Below are 19,659 nucleotides of genomic sequence, written 5' to 3'. Positions count from 1 at the left end.
CATTATTCATAGCATCCAGCACAGCAACAGGGCCTTGTCAGTATGGTATGCAGGCTGCTCTGCTGCAGACAAGAAGGCGCTCCAGAGAGTGGTAAAAACAGCAGAGAGAATCACCGGCTGCCCACTGCCCTCTCTGGAGGACATTGCCACCTCACGCTACCTCATCAGAGCCACTAAATTCATCAAAGACTCCCCACACCACCTTTTTGAACTGTTGCCCTCTGGCAGGTGTTACAGGTCAGCCAAAACACGCACCTCCAGACTCAGAGACAGTTTTCCCCCCAAAGCAATCTTCACACTCAATATGAAAAAACACTGAGCATTATTCATGCTGCACTCTTCCATGCTACTACCTACCTCGCACTTTACTATCACCATGTGCAACACTGATTATTTATTTATCATGATACCTAGTTTTATACCATTGTTTTTAAATGGTGTCCTGTGTTTTTATGTTTGTATATTATGCACCAATGGAGTGGCAATAATAATTTTGTTGTATGCAGTGCTTACAATGACAAATAAAGGCAATTTCAATTTCAGTCCAATTCGACTTCTTCATCCAAGCAAGTCTCATTTGCCCGCAGTTGTTCCAGGTACCTCTAAACCTTTCTGATGTGTCTTGTAAATGCTGTTAGAGTACTTATCTCAACTACCGCCCCTGGAAGCTCATTCCATATACACACCACCCTTAGTGAAAAAGTTGCCCCTCAGGTTGCTATTAAATCTTGCCGCTCTCACTATATACCCATGTCCTCTGATTTTTGATTCCCTTACCCTGTATGTGTATCCACCAGATCTATGCGCCTCTATGACTTTATACATCTCTATAAGATCACCCCTCAGCCTCTGCACTCCAAGGAATAGAGTCCTAACCAGCCCAACCTCTCCCTACAGCTCAGCTCCTCTAGCCCTGGCAACATCCTCAATTCTTGTCTGCACTCTTGCCAGCTCAATTACATCCTTCCAATAGCAGGGTGAGTGAACACACTACTACAAATGGGGCTTCACCAATGTCTTGTGGTCTGTGACAATGTCCCAACTTTTATATTCCATATCTTGACCGACGAAGGCGAATGCCTTTTTTTTTTTAAACCATCCTATCTACCAGTGAGCCTCTTTCAGAGAACTCTGTACCTGTACTCCTAGATCCCAAAGTTCTTTAACATTCTCCAGGACCCTATCATTCACTGTGAAATGAATCAGACTAATCACTAGTTTGGAAAACAGATTGTTGTTTCTGGAGTGTCAGAGGCTGAGAGGAAACCCAATAGCGGTATATAAAATTATGAGCTGCATAATGTAGACCTTCAGAACCTTTTGCCTCCCAAGGTACAATGCCAAAGACTAGACGTAGTTTTAAAGGTCAGCAGGGAAGGTCTTAAGGAGATGAGTGCAGGGCATTTTTTAATCTTTCCTCCCTCCCCCCCCCCCACCACCAATGGAGAAAGTTGAGGTGCCTGAAATACACTACTGGGGCGTGTGGGGGGGGGGGGGGGGGGGGGGGGGTATGGAAGCTCCCTTACTCTATCGTACTGAGATTGTCAGCAGCTGGTTGCAATCTCACCTTTCCGTGAAAAGATGGGATCAAGTAACATTTCACAAAAAAACTAGGATGATATAAATGTCAGAGTTGCTGTGGTTTGGAAAACATGCCAGACTGTGTTTTGGGACGTCCTGAAAAATGTGAAGAGCACATAAAAAAATATTTTATTTGCAGTAGATTAGTCGAGCTCAATATTTGGCCTAAGGGCCACAAACCAGATCCCATGAATGTGTTTAACATCTGATAACGTTAAATACAGGGAATTGCCTGCATAAATGCATCAAAACCCAAGTAACCTTTCATCATTACTGTAAACTTTCAGTTAATGACTAAATATATTTGTTATCTTCCCTTTTAATGTTATCGATTTCACAAAAAGTTCTAAATCTGTAAAACAGGCATCAGTACATGAAATACTCTCATCAAAAATGGCAAAATAATTCTCTCCATACCTTTTTAATGGTTCCAACAAATATTGACTTTAACATAGCATGGTGAGTACTGTGAGAGATACACAGTAAACGACAATACATTATCCATGATAAAAGGAGCATGATGCAACTCAAACCATGCATACTATAATGTGTGAAACACAATCTATGTCAACTCTGAGCTTTCATACTGCCAGGTGTACAGCAATACAAATAAATCTGATTATAAATGTCTGGCATTGGGCCATATTATTATTCTCAATAGTGTTCATTTGCAAGAATCTCATTGATTCTGCTTTCAAACATCTTGCTCACCCCCCATATAGAGACTAGTTTGTGATAAATGCAACAGATTTTTCAACATTTCATGAGCTTCTAGAAGCCACTTTGAATTACTGTGGAGAAAAATCAGATCGCATTTTGTACTTTCTTTCTGCTTTGAGTTCCTCACAATCTTCTTAAATGTTTTTAAATTATACTGTAATTGCGGTATGGAATGGCCGCGGGACTTTGCGAGCGCACGCCGGGGGCTCTAACACCAAGACCCAGTGCGCGACCTTGCATCACCCGGCGTGGCTTTAATGGCCGCGGGACAATCGCCATCGCCAGCCGGGGGCTTTGACTTTGACTCTGACTCTGACATCGGGGGGGAGAGTGCAGTGGAGAGATACGTTTTTTTTTGCCTTCCATCACAACGATGTGATGGATGTTTGTGTAAACTGTGTTGTGTCTCGGGTCTTTTTGTTTTGTAATGTATGGCTGCAGAAACGACATTTCGTTTGGACCTCAAGGGGTCCAAATGACAATAAATTGAATTGTATTGTATTGTATTGTATTGTATAATTGCACTATTTTCCTTAACGACTCTCTTATAATCTCTCCTGCAAACAATCAAATTAGAACTACAGGTTTATTAAAGCCAACCTATTCAAGGGCCACCCTGGTCATTCTCTCTTCTCTCCTACCTCATCAAGCCAAACATACATTTGTCTATAATGGGTGAACCCTTATTCTAAACTGATCTCGATTCTACATTCTCCCATTAAAAACATTCTCTTGATCTCTCTTTCCATGAAATTCCAACAAATACAAACCCAATTTGCTCATTCTTTCCTCATGAAACAACACCTTCATCTGGGGGATTAATCTGCCAAACATTTTCTGGACTGTTGCCAATGTAAGCATATCACTCTTTGCACAACTATACACAATAGTCCAGGTGAGGTGACGTCAACACCCTAAATTAAACTGAGATATTTTATATCAGTTGTTGGGAATAATTGTTTTTAAATAAAACCACAACGCTGATTGTTGACACTTCTTTTCATTATCATTAACTGGTGGGCCCAGGGTCACATATACCACATTTTAAAGTTTTCCATTAATTTGCTGTCAAACTAGCTAACACCTTTGCAAATATTCGGTCTCACCGTCTCTGTCCAAATATTTACTTCTACTGTGAAAATAACCACTTTGCACTAAAGCACTCATTAGGAATCATTTGAGGAAACCTTATACTTTATAATGCACTTGCAAAATTAATGCTCTTTATCAATGAGAACATGAAAGTTGTTGACAAAGGGAGACTTGAAATTAACTGCATCAGAAAGCAATTTATAGACAATTATGACTGCAGAGCATCATTAGCAGCTATTTTTAATCTTGTGTGGCACCTCAATTAGTCTCTGGTGGAAACCTATGCGAGGACAAACAACCAAACATCTCAGCATTACTGCACATTAGGATTTCCATAACACAAAAAAAAGAGTCTGCAAAATACTTCAATTACCAGATTCCCTATGAAGTATAAATTGAAGCAAGACACAAACAGCTGGAGTAACTCAGCGGGACAGGCAGCATCTCTGGAGAGAAGGAACGATTCCCCGCTTCTGCTGTTGATTCCTCATGCCAAATAAATGAAACATTTCAGAAAAAAAATCAAAAAGTAATAACTGCAATTCAGGAGTTTCATAGCTCCAGCAATCTGACTTCTATCCACCCACTCCCTCTCCCAAATGTGAGAGTCGTCCATTCTACCAATAACCAAATAATTAATTTCCCTGTGCATCCCATCCCAAAGACATTTGGGTTAATGAATTAATTGGGTATTTGCCCTTAGTATTTGAGGTAGAATTTTAGGGAGGGATCATGTGGAGCATAAAATGGGATGTGTATAAATGGCTGCCTGATATAAACTCTGCGGGCCAAAGGGCCGATTTCTGTGCTATATGAATCCTTACTTACACAGGCTAATGCTTAATCATTGAAGTGCTGGTTTAAGTAGTGCCCAGAATGTCACCTATCCATGTTCTCCAGAGATATTGTCTAAACCAGCACCTGTAGTTCCTCGTTTCTCACTTTTTCCAATAGTCACACTTTGTTGCCTTTATGAATTTGATGACATATGATATATTGTGGTTCTGCATCCACAGACAGATTTTTAGTCCCTCAGTTAAATGCTGATTCATCTGTGATCCTAGATATCCATTAACTCTGTTCAGCATTACTGCTTAATACACTCAACATCTTGGCCTCAGGTACAATCATTACTTAGATGACATAGAAGGATGCAACTCAGCACATTGGGTCCATGACAGCTCCCAAAAGCAATCGCAATAGTCCCATTCTGTTGCCTCATTTCCCTAGAGCTCTGCAATTGGCTCTCTCTCCTAATCATCAGCTTCCCTGTAATGGTTGCCACTTTGCTAGACGGTAGGTAAAACAATGAACCTACCAGCAAGTCTTTGGTACGTTGGAACACCAAATCAAAACGCACAGTAACAGGAAGAAAATGCAAACTCTATCAGGACTGAATACAGGCAACTCTCTCTCCAAAGTGTTAATTGTAGAAATATTATAATTTTGGCAATGATTCCCAAATTCAGCACAGCACAAGAATCAAATTGACCCATCATGGTCAAAGTGACTAATTGTATGCTGAGTGGCCTGAGGGCAGGCAGGTTAGAAATTTAGATGTGTAATTTTGATTAGTGCTACACATTTGAAAAGCTCTCTTTACTGAAGAGAAATACAATTCCAACTATTTTATGGGCACCAATTGGTATACACCCAAAATTCAGGTCAGTTCATGTTGTGCATCTGTTGGAATTTAGTACCAGGCACATGTCAAATGACATCAGGGTTTTCTTGGAAACACACGGCAGAAGCCATGGTCCTGTCCCAAAAAACATATTGGGATCCAGTTTATCATGCAGAATTACAAGATATGCTAAATGTACATGCACCAGTCATATGCTCAGTTTGTATATTTCTACATCATTATTCGAGACAATTATTTAGGCAGGTGGTGAATACAGTCTCCATTCACTTTTAAGATTATGATTGGATTCGGTGGTGATAGCTTTTCCAGATTTACAGATGATGCAAAACTCGGAGATGTCGTGAACTGCAAGGATAAAAATAATCCAACAAAACAGGCTGTTGGAAACTAGTAGCAGATGCAAGTTTAATGCTGCAAAATGTGGCGTTACATTTTCATAGGAAAAGCAAGGATAAGCAACATAAACGAAGTGACACAATTTTAAAAGGGGTACAAGATCAAAGTGATGCATATTGTTCACTAAAATTGGAGGACACATTGAAAACACAGTGAAATGCACATATAGAATCCTGGGCCTTATAAGCAGAAGCAGAGTGCAAATGTAATTCATGATAAACCTCTGAGACACCACACCTTAGGAAAGATGTAAAAGTTTTGGCGTGGCACTAAACAGATTTATCAAAATGGGTTTGCTGATGAGATTGTGAGAATATTGATGAGAGATTTGAAAATACCTATAAATAGAGAAAAGCTATTCCTGTTGGCATAATTGTTAAGAGCCAGAGGACGTAGGATGAAGAAATTGGCAGAAGACTCATATTTGGAAAAATACAGTAAGTGATTATGGTCCAAAATCTTCCGCTTAGGAAGTAGTGGAGGCAGATTCAATTGTGGTATTTAAAAGTGAGCTGCATAAGGATCAAAAAGGAAACAATTTGAAGGAGTTTGAATTTGAAGGTATCGCAAGGCTCGGTGCTGGGACTGCAGCTATTTACAATATACATTAAACATTTAGATGAAGGGATTAAAAGTAACATTAGCAAATTTGCAGATGACACAAAGCTGGGTGTCAGTGTGAACTGTGAGGAGGATGCTATGAGGATGCAGGGTGATTTGAACAGGTTGGGTGTGGGCAGATGCAGTTTAATGTGGATAAATGTGAGGTTATCCACTTTGGTGGCAAAAACAGGAAGGCCGATTATTATCTGAATGGTGTCAAGTTGGGAAAAGGGGAAGTACAACGAGATCTGGGGGGTCCTTGTTCATCAGTCACTGAAAGTAAGCATGCAGGTACAGCAGGCAGTGAAGAAAGCAAATGGCATGTTGGCCTTCATAACAAGCAGAGTTGAGTATAGGAGCAAAGAGGTCCTGCAGTTGTACAGGGCTCTAGTGAGACCACATCTGGAGTATTGTGTGCAGTTTCGGTCTCCAAATTTGTGGAAGGACATTCTTGATATCGAGGGAGTGCAGAGTAGGTTCACGAGGTTAATTCCCGGGATGGTGGGACTGTCATATTTTCCCTGAATGCTTTCAAGAGAGAGTTAGATAGAGTTCTTATGGATAGCGGAGTTAAGGGATATGGAGAGAAGGCAGGAACGAGGTACTGATTGTGGATGATCAGCCATGATCACATTGAATTGTGGTGCTGGCTCGAAGGCCCGAATGGCCTACTCCTGCATCTATTGTCTATTGACTAAAGGGAGAGGGCAGGAGAACTAAGATTAGCTGAATTAATCATATACGGATACTGGCTGAACAACTTCTAATCTTGTGTGTGGACTCGATAAGAAGTGCAACACTTAAGTAACACAAACTGGAACCAGAGCCAAAACCTTCCAGCTCAGGCAAGACGTTCATCACTGAACAATAGCTGACACTTGATTGCACAGAGAAATCTGTGCAGTACAGGTAAGCAAAATTTGACTATCTATCAGACACATATAGTAACGTCACATCACATTCAAAACAAATTCAAATGTAATGGTAATAAAAACAATTAACATATAATTACTGCAACTTGACAATTATTACAGAAAACAACCTACCTCTGGAGGTTGCTGACATTGGGAAGCTGTTACCAGAAATCCTCTCTGGAACTTTAGAGCTTCATTCACCATGTTAGCCTAATTGGAGAAGAAAATGTGTTGAATACATAGCAAAATCATTTCACCCACACAAACCTGAGTTTAGGTTCAAACAGAACTGTTTTGATTCATTATTTTCACAATTAAAATTTGCCTAAACTCCATGCAAAAGCAATCATTCAATATTCATTGATCTTAATTAACAGATTCTGCCAATTGCCCGATCAACTCACAGCCAGCTCAGAGTAATTGCATAACTCACTAATTTTATTGTGACCAACTCACTTTATATTCCCATTAATTACCCCAGATTCTAGAACTATATATCCACCAGGGGCACTTTATGTGCGGCCAAATAGCCCACTGTCTTCGCCTCTTCCTTTCTTTTTCCCATCCCCACATCAGTTTGAAGAAGGGTCTCGATCCGAAACGTCACCTATTCTTTCGCTCCATAGATGCTGCCTCACCCGCTGAGTTTCTCCAGCATTTTTGTCTACCTTTGATTTTTCTAGCATCTGCAGTTTTCTTAAAGATTTCCTTAACATGTACATTTATGTAGATATATTTGAAAATTCCAAAATAAGGCCATGGGCCAATGAAACAGGTAGATTGATCTGTGGATAGCAAATCAGCAGATAACGGAAATCAAGTGTACAGTGCAGCAATACTGCAATTGTTTACGATAAGTGAATCGTTAATTAGCATCAATTTTTCTAGTGGATAGTGTTGATGACATACCATTGACTGAAATGGAGGTACAATTGTACATTGTGATAAGCGGGGTTGGGAAAATTCTGTAACATGGACATTCTTTCCACATTGCTTTTATGACAGTACCAATTTTAAGACCACAGGCTCCAATAAATATCTTATATCACAGCAAATCATATCATCATAGATTCAAATATTGTCCACAATACTCAATCACAGTGGTATTGCGGGCATTTTACTGCAAGTATGTTTTACTTTACATGCAAAGTATTACCTATGTTTTAATTGTAAGCAAGTGGCATTGGTTTTTCATCTCCCTGACATCAAGCAATTCAAGAAATTATTTTTCTGGATTTCAATTGAATTGAACTGCAGACCTCCTGACAAATTGGCTTATTTATAACGACAGGGTCAAAGCAGAAGGTTTAAAAACAATGTTTTAAATAAAGCTAATCATGGTGACTCCACCACACTTTTCATCCTTCCTTACTTTATATAATAACACAAGACACAAAATCAATCAATATGAAAATAGATGCTATGGGTGAGCTTCTTCCTCATCATTATCCCATTATCAGGAATATTGTGACATAGCTACCTATAATGTAAAGACAAAGCACTCACGTGTGTTGCAACATCACCACCAATTTCTATGCTTAGTTTATAATATGTTGCCATTGGCCCAGCAAGGAGCTCATCAAATGCTTCAACATAGGGAGCAACCTCTGTAAAGAAGTAAAAATATTGTTAGAGGTGACGAAAGCAGCATTGTAGTAGGTAGACAAGTAATAATGCACAAAAGTAGACGTTACAAAATGGAGGATAGTTACATAATATGTTATAGAATAGAGAACCAAGTGGGTTGTGGTTTTTGACCACATTTCATTTCCGTGGGCTTATGTACATAACTGGCAAGCTAGGCCTCTGTTATTAGATGCGAGGCAGTCTGAGCACAAGATCATAGAATATAGGATTATGATTCTTGTTCAGGACAACTAAATGTCTGGTTTACATTAGGGCGAGACCCAAGAACTGTTCATCAACAGTCCATAAGATGGTAGGAACTTTTCTTGTAAAACACCTGGATGGGTGTGCATATAATATAGGTTGATATTACTGGTTTATAATAAACCGCGAAGAGCTGGAAATAATGGATTTTCCCCTTTGTTCCATGCAGTTGGTTGCCAGAGATTTGTTGCGACTGACTCAATATATAGTCGTACAGCGTGGAAACGGACCCTTCGGCTCAACTTACCCACACCGACCAACATGCCCAATCTACACTAGTCCCACCTGCCTGCTTTTATCCCATATCCCTCTAAACCCATCCTATGCATCTGTCTAATTGTTTCTTAAATATATAAACCTTGTGGCCGTCATTCTTGTCCAAGACACCTCACACGCCCTTCGTCTTTTTAATGACTTCCGCTTTCCGAGACCCCACCCCCTCATCTTTACTATGGATGTTCAGTCACTCTACAACCCCATCCCCCACCAAGAAGGCCTTAAAGCCCTGTTATTTCTTCGACCTCAGAACCACCCATTTTCCCTCCACTAACACTCTACTCCGCCAAGCGGAGCTGGTCCTCACCCGCAACAACCTCCTTTGACTCCTCTCACTTCCTCCAAGTTCAATGCGTAACTATGGGCACCCGCATGGGCCCCAGCTATGCCGGCCTCTTTGTAGGGTATGTTGAACAATCCCAGTTCCAGGCGTACACAGGCCCTATGCCAGAACTCTATCATCATTGACGACTACATCGGTGCTACCTCCTGCACCCATGCAGAACTCATGGACTTCAACTTCACCACCAATTTCCATCCTGCACTCAGATTTACTTGGACCTTCTCCGACACCTCCCTCCACTTCCTTGATCCCACTGTCTCCATCACAGGAAATAGACTATCGACAGACGTGTATTACAAACCCACTGACTCCCACAACTATCTTGACTATATTTCTTCCCACCCTGCTTCTTGCAAAGATTATCCCCTACTCCCAATTCCTCCGTCTACACTGCATCTGTGTCCAAGATGAGGTGTTCCATACCTGGTAGGGAACAGTGGTCCCCCTCTCCCCATTATAGATGAGGCCCTCACTCATGTCTCCTCGGTACCCCGCAGCTCTGCTCCCCCTCCCCTTAGTCGCAACAGAGCATGCTACTTATCACGATGGAAAGAAATGTTCACCTCAAAAATTCTCAACTTTTTTTTCCACTGTTGATTTCCTATCCTGCTTTTCCATACGGCATGGCGTCAATTGGCATCACTGGCAAAACCAAAACGGAACTAGTAACCATTGCAATCAATCCGTAAGAGATCTGTATTAATAGAATGGCATCCATGCAACTACACTCCAGTTAGCCTTAGAATGATCCAGCCACAGTCAGATCATGCAACAAACTCAAAGCAACACATAGCCATACATATTAACACTGACAATTCATTTGCATGGCAGAATAAAGTGCAGGATAGAACTTCATCCTTTAACATCAAACAATTGTTTTTCTTTACCATCGGAAGAGCCAACTTCATTTCCACCAGATGGTTGTAATGTCTCCAACCGCAATACTGCTTTCTCCAGTCTCTGTACAAGAGTTTCCATGTTAGCCATTGTTCAAACCTAGAGAAAAAGGGGCAACAAGTTAAACAATGCAGTAGTCAAATATTATTTAATATATTGATTATGCAATTGTTATGCCATCTTACCCATGTGCAATATAACCTTTTAAAAACTTCAATTGTTGGACTGCTGGCACACTTTTTTGCAATAACTGACGCAAAGCAGTATTTCCTACACATTTCTAACATATGCAACATTTTAGAGAGCCTGCTTCCTTATTTTCATTAAGGCAAGTACTTTATGCAAAAATAGTACTCCAAAGTTTATCTAGGCTACGTTTGATGATTTATTTTCAAGCCTCCACTCAAGATTTAATAGCAAGGTCATATAAAAATACTTTACAGAAATATGTCTCAAATGTTACATAGCTTGGGGTTTTGTGAAAACTTGCAACTTTCAAGGAAAAAACATCTAGAACATAGCACATGAACAAGACTGTTGGCCCACAATCCACATACCAAACATGATGCCAACTTAAACAAATCTCCTCTGCCTGCATCTGATCCCTATATCGCCATTCTCTACATATACCATGTGCCAATGTGACCAAAAATTAATATTTTTGATCTTTCATTTCAAAAATGAAAGGCCACATTTTTTATTTGATCTTCCATCGTGCCGTTGTCTAGGTGTCTGTAGCGTACATATAGAAACATCCTAACCATTGAGTATTCCTGGCATAGCTCCTGGCTAACTAATTATAACAAAGTAAGATATATGCATGATCACATAGTTAAAAATTGCAATGAAATATAATTCTGCTATTGAGCAAGTGAATCACTCAATTCATTCACAAGTCAAACAGAAGCTTATATATCAATGATCTTGCATCTTTAGGAGATAAGTCTGCCCACCATACTGGTGTGGTCCAAACCAACTCTTGCTCTGAATGTACAAAGCCTGGCAATTTTTATTTTACACATTTAGTGATAACTCTCATCATGACTGTATGGCTTTCCTTTAGGTGCTACAGTTTCCTCTCACATCCTAAAGACATACTGGTAGTTTAATTGGTGACTATTCAATGTACTTCGTGAAGATAATTGACAAAAGAATAAGAGATGAGTTGATGGGCAAGAGAATAAATTAATGGTAAATTAAAAATAATGTGATTTCCCCTATGGTTCATGCTGCTTCACACACCAAGTACAAGATAAGAAATCAACAGCATTTCCATGACTTGGATTTCTATAAAAAGCGTGCTGCAAAACAAATCTCCAATATAAAAAGAGATCCCTCTACATTTTCCACAATTATAGAATAATTATTTACGAGAAAATATATTTAGTACCTTGCATTCAATGTAGCACTTAAAACGGTGATTATACATTTCTTAAGTGTACTCCATTTTATGAACTACCAATTTAAACATTTTGAGACGTCCTGTTCAAATGGCTGTGTAACAACCAACATATCCTAATCAGTACAAAGTACACTTTATTGGAAATGACTCATTTTAAGATTGACAGTACTTAAGGACCATTTTTTTTGGGACTTACATCTCACTGTAATAGTGACAGTTTGAGCGAAATACTTACATCTTTAAAGAAACAAATGACTGATTTAAAAACAGGAGGCATTGAACTGAAGATTTTGTTTGTGCATAAAATCCTCAGTTCAATGCCTCTTGTTTTTAAATCAGTCATTTGTTTCTTTAAAGATGCAAGTATTTAGCTCAGACTGTCACTATTGTAATGAGAAGCAAGTCCCAAAAAGAAAAACTTTTTGACTTGTTGGTCCTTAAGTACGCAAGAAGATTGAACTGAGGATGAACATGAATTATTTGTCCGTCCGTTAATGGAAACATAATTGATACACTGGTACCGTTCTGTTCTTTGAAGTACCATCGTTACATTTTGTGGATAAAGGGAAACCAGCAAAGTACAGTAAAATCTCAAGATTTCCAGAAGGCCTGTGACAACATGCCACGTCAAAAGATATTGCAGAAAATAACAGCTCATGCCGTTGGGTGTAGCATACTGATGTGAATAAAAGATTGGCTGGTTATCAGGGAATATAGCCATAAATAAATCTTTCTCTGCTTGGAAAGATGAAACAAACGTTGCTCTACAGGATTGCGTTTGATCCCATCATTTGACAATTTATGTAATGGCAGATGGGGATCACTGAGGATATTATTATTTAAATTACTGAGGTGGTTGCGAATAGAAGACATGGATGGGTTACACGAATGGAAGAATATCTAGTAAATGGAGTACAGTGGAGGAAAATATGACATTTCCAACCTTGGCAAGAAAAATAAAGCATATTATTTAAATGATGAAAGACTGCACCGGACTTTATGTGTTCAGTTTCGAAATGGCATAAAGGCAAGTAATTAGGAAAGCCAAATGTTATTGTTAATTATAAGGACACTTAAACGTAAAAATAGGGAAGTTAGTTTTGGTTGTATAGGGCATTGGAAACATTGGATACAAGTCTATCAATTGGACAAATGGTCGACTTGTGTTTGCTACAAACCCACCGACTCCCAAAGTTCTTAAGAAGGAACTGCAGATGCTGGAAAATCGAAGGTACACAAAAATGCTGGAGAAACTCAGCGGGTGCAGCAGCATCTATGGAGCAAAGGAAATAGGCAACGTTTCGGGCCGAAACCCTTCTTCAGACTCCCAAAGTTCCCTTGACTACACCTCCTCCCACCCCGTCATAAGACCATTACACATCGGAGCAGAATGGCACCATTCAGCCCATCGAGTCAACTCCACCACACAATCATGGCTGATCTAATTTTCCCTCTCAACCCTTCTCCCCATGACCTTTGACACCCTTCCTAATAAAGAACCTATCCATCTCCACTTTAAACATACCCATTGCCTTGGCCTCCGCAGCCACCCGTGACAATGAATTCCATAGATTTACCACCCTCTTGCTAAAGTAATTCTTCCTCATCCCCATTCTAAAGGTACATCCTTTTATTCTGAGGCTGTGCCCTCTGGTTCCAGACTCTCCCATTACTGGAAATGTCCTTTCCATGTCCACTCTACCCAGCCCTTTATTACGTGGCAGATTTCAATAAGATTCCCCACTCATCCTTTTAAATTCCAGCGAGTACAGGCCCAGAGACTTCAGCCCAGGCTTTGTCCCACCCTCACCTCTTTTCCAGTTTGAAGAATGGACCTGACCCGAAACCTTGCCTCCGCAGAGGCTGCCTACCCCATTGAGTTACTCCAGGACTTTCTACTTTGAACAATATGTACAGAATCAAGGCCCTATTTCATGTATTGAAAGCAGTTCAGAATCTAACACTTGTTTGGGCAAGCTGGGTGATGAGGAATGATTGGCAGGCTAACAATGTACCTGTTCGAATTTAGAAAAGTGAGTGGAGGCTTGACTGAACCCGAAGATCTTGAGGCAGCTGATAGGATCAGATAGATAATCTAGAAATGTGTTTGGCCATTTTAAACAGATGAGGTCACATTTCTTTACAGGTTCTGAATCTTTGAAACTCCTTGCCTCAAAGGGCAGTGGAAGAAAGCTCTGAATATTTTTAAGGTAGTTGCAGATACATTCTTGATAAGCAGAAGGGTGTAACGTTAAAACATGCAGACTGGAACTCAGAGCTAAGGTCTTAATCAAATCAGTCAAGATCTTTTTAAATAGTGGAGCAGATGGGAGCCAAGTGGCTTACTTTTACTCCTAATTCACGCATTTGCATGTTAATTTGTACGTCCAACATTTTTAGGAACCAGGAAGTCTCACATTTAAAAAAAAACTCTTTGGAAAGGATGCTTCTGTATTCCTGTGCCTCAGTTAGTTATTACGTGGACAAACTTCAGAAATTGCAGTATAGTTCAAAACTGCGCTCATACATCAGAGGATGGAGCAGACATCAGAAATATACAGGATGTGTTGGAAGGAACTGCTGATGCCGGTTTAAACCGAAGATGCTGGAGTAACTCAGCAGGACAGACAGCATCTCTGGAGAGAAGGAATGGGTGACGTTCCAGATCGAGACCCTTCATAAGTTGGTTAAAGTTTTTCAATCAAACAACAACTGAAAAACAGGCCGGTCATACAATGACCACTGAGATTTAATAAGATGTAATATTCTTAAAGAAACAGATATTTATGAGTTTACATCAGCTATACACCCAATTTTAGAATCAAACAGTTCTACTGGAAAACTACACTTCTCATATCTGTCAGTTCAGCTGCTGCAATGTCAAAAGCAGAAGGAAGCCCTGTATGGTATTGCAACACACTTGGGGTATGGTCAATACTTTAAAATGGTGTATCATTCAGATTAGACTTGCTTGTTTAACTAATATTTAATGTTATGTTAAAACTCTACTTGAGTGTCTTGTCTGAATTAAAAGTACAAGCCAAATTAATGATATGGAGTGAACATAAAATAATTGTTCTATCAAGAACATATTGTTGTGCATTTAGGATGCTGACAAAGTAATAAAGGTTAAAATTCTTATTCACTATATTGGCCTTGATTCAGCATCTCTGTATGCTTGCCCTTACTTGCCATGGTTGGAATATGTTGATCAATTTAGGCTGAGGTATTGGTGCATAATACATATCATAGACAATAGAAGGTTAATTCCCAGGATGGCGGGACTGTCATATGCTGAGAATGGAGTGGCTGGGCTTGTATACTCTGAAGTTTAGAAGGATGAGTGGGTATCTTATTTAAACATATAAGATTATTAAGGGTTTGGACACGCTAGAGGCAGGAAACATGTTCCCGATGTTGGGGGAGTCCTGAAACCAGGGGCCACAGTTTAAGAAGGGGCAAGTCATTTAGAACAGAGACGAGGAAACACTTTTTCTCACAAATAGTTGTGAGTCTGTGGAATTCACTGCCCCAGAGGGCAATAGAGGCCGGTTCTCTGGATATTTTCAAGAGAGAGCTAGATAGGGCTCTTAAAGTCAGGGGATATGGGGAGAAGGCAGGAACGGGGTACTGATTGGGGATGATCAGCCATGATCACATTGAATAGAAGGCTCGAAGGGCCGAATGGCATACTCCTGCACCTATTGTCTATTGACCCAATTGGAAAAATGTTTGTGTACAGCATAGAACACTTGTGGAACACCTAGGCATGAACATTTCACCCAAACTTCTGCGATGATTCAACCATTTAAAGATTTCTGCTTCAAATAACTGCTTGCATATTCCCAACCACATTTGAGTGAAAATCCTATATGCAATTTTTAAAGAACACAGCACTTTGTCTGTCACATGTCTGTCCACAACAAACGCATCTCATTAAGAATAGCTTCTGTTCACAAATCTTTTTTTTCTGGAAAATGTTCACAAAATACCTAGAATTTATTGAACAAGCGTTTTTATGACTTGTAGAACTGATCTATAAAATTGTACCAATGTTCAAATTTTATCTGGAGAAAGAAAGGTTTTGCTCAAAACAATATCTATCCTCTTTAAAATAACATTTGGCATCAGACAAGAACTAAATAAAGATATAATTGTTATGGTGGAGGAGTTTGACCACAAGTTTGTCTTGTTGAAATCTACTTCTTGCCCGAGTCAGCAAAACGTTGCGCATTTATGATTGGATCACAGGGCAAGGCCATCCAATAGCTTAGTTGAAAGCATTTCAGACATGCAACACGGCACAATAACACAATTCGAAGTTTAGTTTCCTGCTGAGGAATATTTTAGAGCATAGGACACTTGAGGATTGAATATAAATATTTTACCAAAGCTTCTATGATGAATCAACCATTGAAAAATTCCTGCTTTGAATAACTGATTACACGTTCCCAACTACATCAGAGTGAAAATCCCAAAGTTTTATGCACAGCATTATTCAGAGATTTCACAACACAGCATTGCCACATGTCCATTAATGTTATTTTGAAACCTTGGGGAAGAACTTGCATACAAAATGCAAGCTTACAACCTCTACCAAGGGCAGGGCTTCAGCCATATGGGAACACAATGTTCTCCTCTAAGTTGCGCACCATGCTGACCTAGAAATATACCACCAATCCTTCATTTTTGCCGTTCAAACCCTGGATCCAGTTCTCCAACAGCATTGCGTGAATACCTTCCGAGGGATGGGTTCAGGGAAGTAATTCATCACAACTAGAACTGCTAATGCTATTCTCACCTTCCATTGCTGGAAGAGATTATTCAACAATAAATGCTGAACTTGCCAGCAACACACAATCCCAAGAGGTACAAAAAAAAAACTCCTCTAAAAACAGAATACATTTTGAATTGTGTTTTAAAACCAGACCCCATTAGAATAGGAAGTTTATTTTGTCAAAACGTAATGAATTTAAAATTTACTGAAGAACTCTAACAGTGGCCGTGAACACCAAAACAGAAATTAATCGGATTTTTACTGGATAAACACATTGCCAAACTACTCATTTATAATATGTATTGTGCACCAACTCTTCAGCCCAAATTGATTAACACATTCCAACCATGGCAAGTTAGGGCAAGCATACAGAGATGCCGAAGCAAGGCTTTGTCAATCAACTTTCCAAAACACAAACTCACCAAATCTACATGTTTTCCACTTATCTATTGTAGAAGTTATATACTCAAAGAACTATGGCAGATTAGTCAAACGTAAATTTCCTTTAAAAAACCATGTTGGGATTGCAAGGTACTTTGCTGTCATATCCATGTTGTAGATTCCAGCTTTTTCTCCTCCACCGACAAGTTAATTGTTTTGTTTTGTCTCCCTCCCATAATATCAAAACCTAAAAAGATAATTTCCAAACTATCGAATTTGTCTAAAGAAAGCTTTCAAAACTGTAGATCCTTGAGATTTAAATGACTTCCAAAACCACCAATGCCTCAAGAGCTACTTTTTTTGTCGAACAATTCAGTTCCTTATTCTCAGACATTGATTCTCTAATATATCCGAACCATTCATGCCGAGAAGTTGCAAATCCAGACAATTTTCTTAGCAAACTAAAGCTTTTACGAACAAATGTTCCCGTATATGACATTATTTATAAAGTCAGACAATATGTCATTGCACTGATTGACTTTCTCGAAATCAACGTCCTTTTCTGCCATTACCACACCATTTGATTTTAAATGCCCTCAGAAGATTACGGCAATCGATATCAAAAGGTTTAGCCTCAACAAATCCTTAATGATTCCAGGATAACCTTTACTCTTGGTAACACGAACCCTCGTGGAGAAATGTAGCATACATACAAACACAACGCCTCCTCACGGTGCCGCCCTGCCCACGAACAGGAAGTCAAGCAGCCAGCAATTCCTCTGCAGACAAGTTCAATGTTTCAATATAGATGATATTTCTGCCCCCTCCCCATACCTTCCCGTCACCATGGAAACTCCAGCACCACCTCACCCCCTTTGACGCTCGCACGTCCTGGCTTACCTGGGGAAGACGGCAAACAACAAAAAAAGAAATAGGCACAAGTATGCACCTATTGAATGCAACCGCTGATTAATAACCCCGAGCACACACAATAACAATGCTGAGCTGCACGAGTGCAGTTCAAATACAAACTTTGCCTGCGGCCGCAGATAGAGAGAGACTAAGCTCAGCGCTCTCACCGTCAACGAGCAGTCGCTCCCCTGCCGCCAGAATCCACCCCGGAAGTGGCCCCACAACACCCTGCGCGGCGCCGGCCGCTTCGGCTTCTTCCACTATCTCCTAATATGGAAGAAGCGGCCGTTGGGCTCGAGGAGCCGCCAGAAAGGTCTCCGTCGGATGTGAGTGGAAGGGCGCTGTTTCAGTTGCTTTAACCCACCCCACTATGCGATATAGCTTTCGGCAGGCTTTGCTGTTATAACCCGAACGCACAAAGTCCAACCCAGCGCCTGGAATGTGCCGGGGTCCGGGGCTGAGAGGTGTGCAGAAGCTGGCTGGGTCGGTGCAGCCGTGTGGACCACACATAGATACATAGAAAATAGGTGCAGGAGTAGAGGCCATTCGGCCCTTCGAGCCTGCACCGCCATTCAATATGATCATGGCTGATCATCCAACTCAGTATCCCGTACCTGCCTTCTCTCCATACCCCCTGATCCCTTTAGCCACAAGGGCCACATCTAACTCCCTCTTAAATATAGCCAATTAACTGGCCTCAACTACCTTCTGTGGCAGAGAGTTCCAGAGATTCACCACTGTGTGAAAAATGTTTTTCTCACTTCACAGCAAAGACCCTAGGATATAGGATGTTTAAGGAGGAACTGCAGATGTTGGAAAATCCAAGGTACACAAAAAAGCTGGAGAAACTCAACGGGTGCAGCAGCATCTATAGATAGGAAATGCTGCTCAAACAGAATCTATAGATGCTGCTGCACCCGCTGAGTTTCTCCAGCTTTTTTGTGTACCTAGGATAGAGGATCTTTTGCACACTGAGGGACAGCAACCTCCTGTCAACAACTGTCAAAGCTTGTCGCTGGAGTCAAAGGTGTTTTATTGTCATATGTCCCGAACAAAAGGTCTCGACCTGAAATGTCACCCATTCCTTCTCTCCAGAGAGGCTGCCTGTCCCGTTGAGTTACTCCAACATATTTTGTGTCTATCTTCGGTGTAAACCAGCATCTGCCGTTCCTTCCTACACAATAAAATTCTTACTTGCATATCCCAGAGGGAAAAAAAATGTCTAGCTGATAAAACGCCAACCTTGTATATAAATAGCATGTGCAGTGAATGGCTACATTTGAGTACTGTCACACATTTGCAAATGATTGGGGGGGGGGGGGGGGGGGAAGGATGAGAAAGAAAGAATTTGCCCTAATTACGTCTACTTCCACTTTAGCTCGAGCATCTCACATTTTTTAACAGGCTCAGCAGTTCCCGTTTATTACTGTATCAACTAGAGCATTATTTCCGTGACTATTTTGTAAATCGTGAATAGTTCTTTATTCAGTTTATTTTTAAGTAAAATAGGAAATGCTGCTCAAACAGAATCTGTAGAGAGAAACAAGTTAACATTTCATATTGATGACCATATTTAGACAATTCCACACCGAAAACCATTATTTAAAAAAAAAATTACCTTAGAATTGTATTTACAAAGGGTTTTTCACAATCTCAAAACCTCCCAAAAACTTTGCAAACAATTAGAATTTAGCTGATCCAGAGACCATTTTACTTGCACTAAGTTCTCAAGAAAAATAGAAGCTACAGTAACTATTTATACCTCACGCTTGCACTGTCATGCGGTAAGGTTAGGGCTGATTTTATTTTTTAACCTTGGTGCAGCACTAT

At 40.2% G+C, this 19,659-nt stretch overlaps 1 protein-coding gene across 8 annotated transcripts in view; it reads right to left on the bottom strand.

Annotated features, from left to right (window-relative positions):
* Positions 1-18,700, bottom strand: part of cap1 (cyclase associated actin cytoskeleton regulatory protein 1) — a 37,537-nt gene extending 18,837 nt beyond the window's left edge. The window contains exons 1-5 of one of the 8 annotated variants that reach the window (XM_033045238.1): positions 18,657-18,700; positions 11,311-11,349; positions 10,348-10,456; positions 8,458-8,558; positions 7,084-7,161 (exon numbers count right to left, since the gene is read on the bottom strand). In XM_033045238.1, coding sequence (XP_032901129.1) covers positions 7,084-7,161; positions 8,458-8,558; positions 10,348-10,447 — 279 coding nt within the window. In that variant the 5' untranslated portion in view covers positions 10,448-10,456; positions 11,311-11,349; positions 18,657-18,700. Of the gene's footprint in view, positions 1-7,083; positions 7,162-8,457; positions 8,559-10,347; positions 10,457-11,310; positions 11,350-12,991; positions 13,036-17,751; positions 17,973-17,996; positions 18,068-18,656 lie in introns of those variants that run through there. The other 7 variants (XM_033045241.1, XM_033045240.1, XM_033045245.1 and 4 more) reach the window with 7 other exon arrangements.
* Between the last annotated feature and the right edge of the window lie 959 nt (positions 18,701-19,659).

This window comes from Amblyraja radiata, chromosome 27 (genome assembly GCF_010909765.2).
Source record: "Amblyraja radiata isolate CabotCenter1 chromosome 27, sAmbRad1.1.pri, whole genome shotgun sequence".
In the NCBI taxonomy this organism is placed as follows: domain Eukaryota; kingdom Metazoa; phylum Chordata; class Chondrichthyes; order Rajiformes; family Rajidae; genus Amblyraja; species Amblyraja radiata.
Note: the sequence above shows the minus strand (reverse complement) of the source record. Positions and strands in the feature narration are given on the sequence as shown.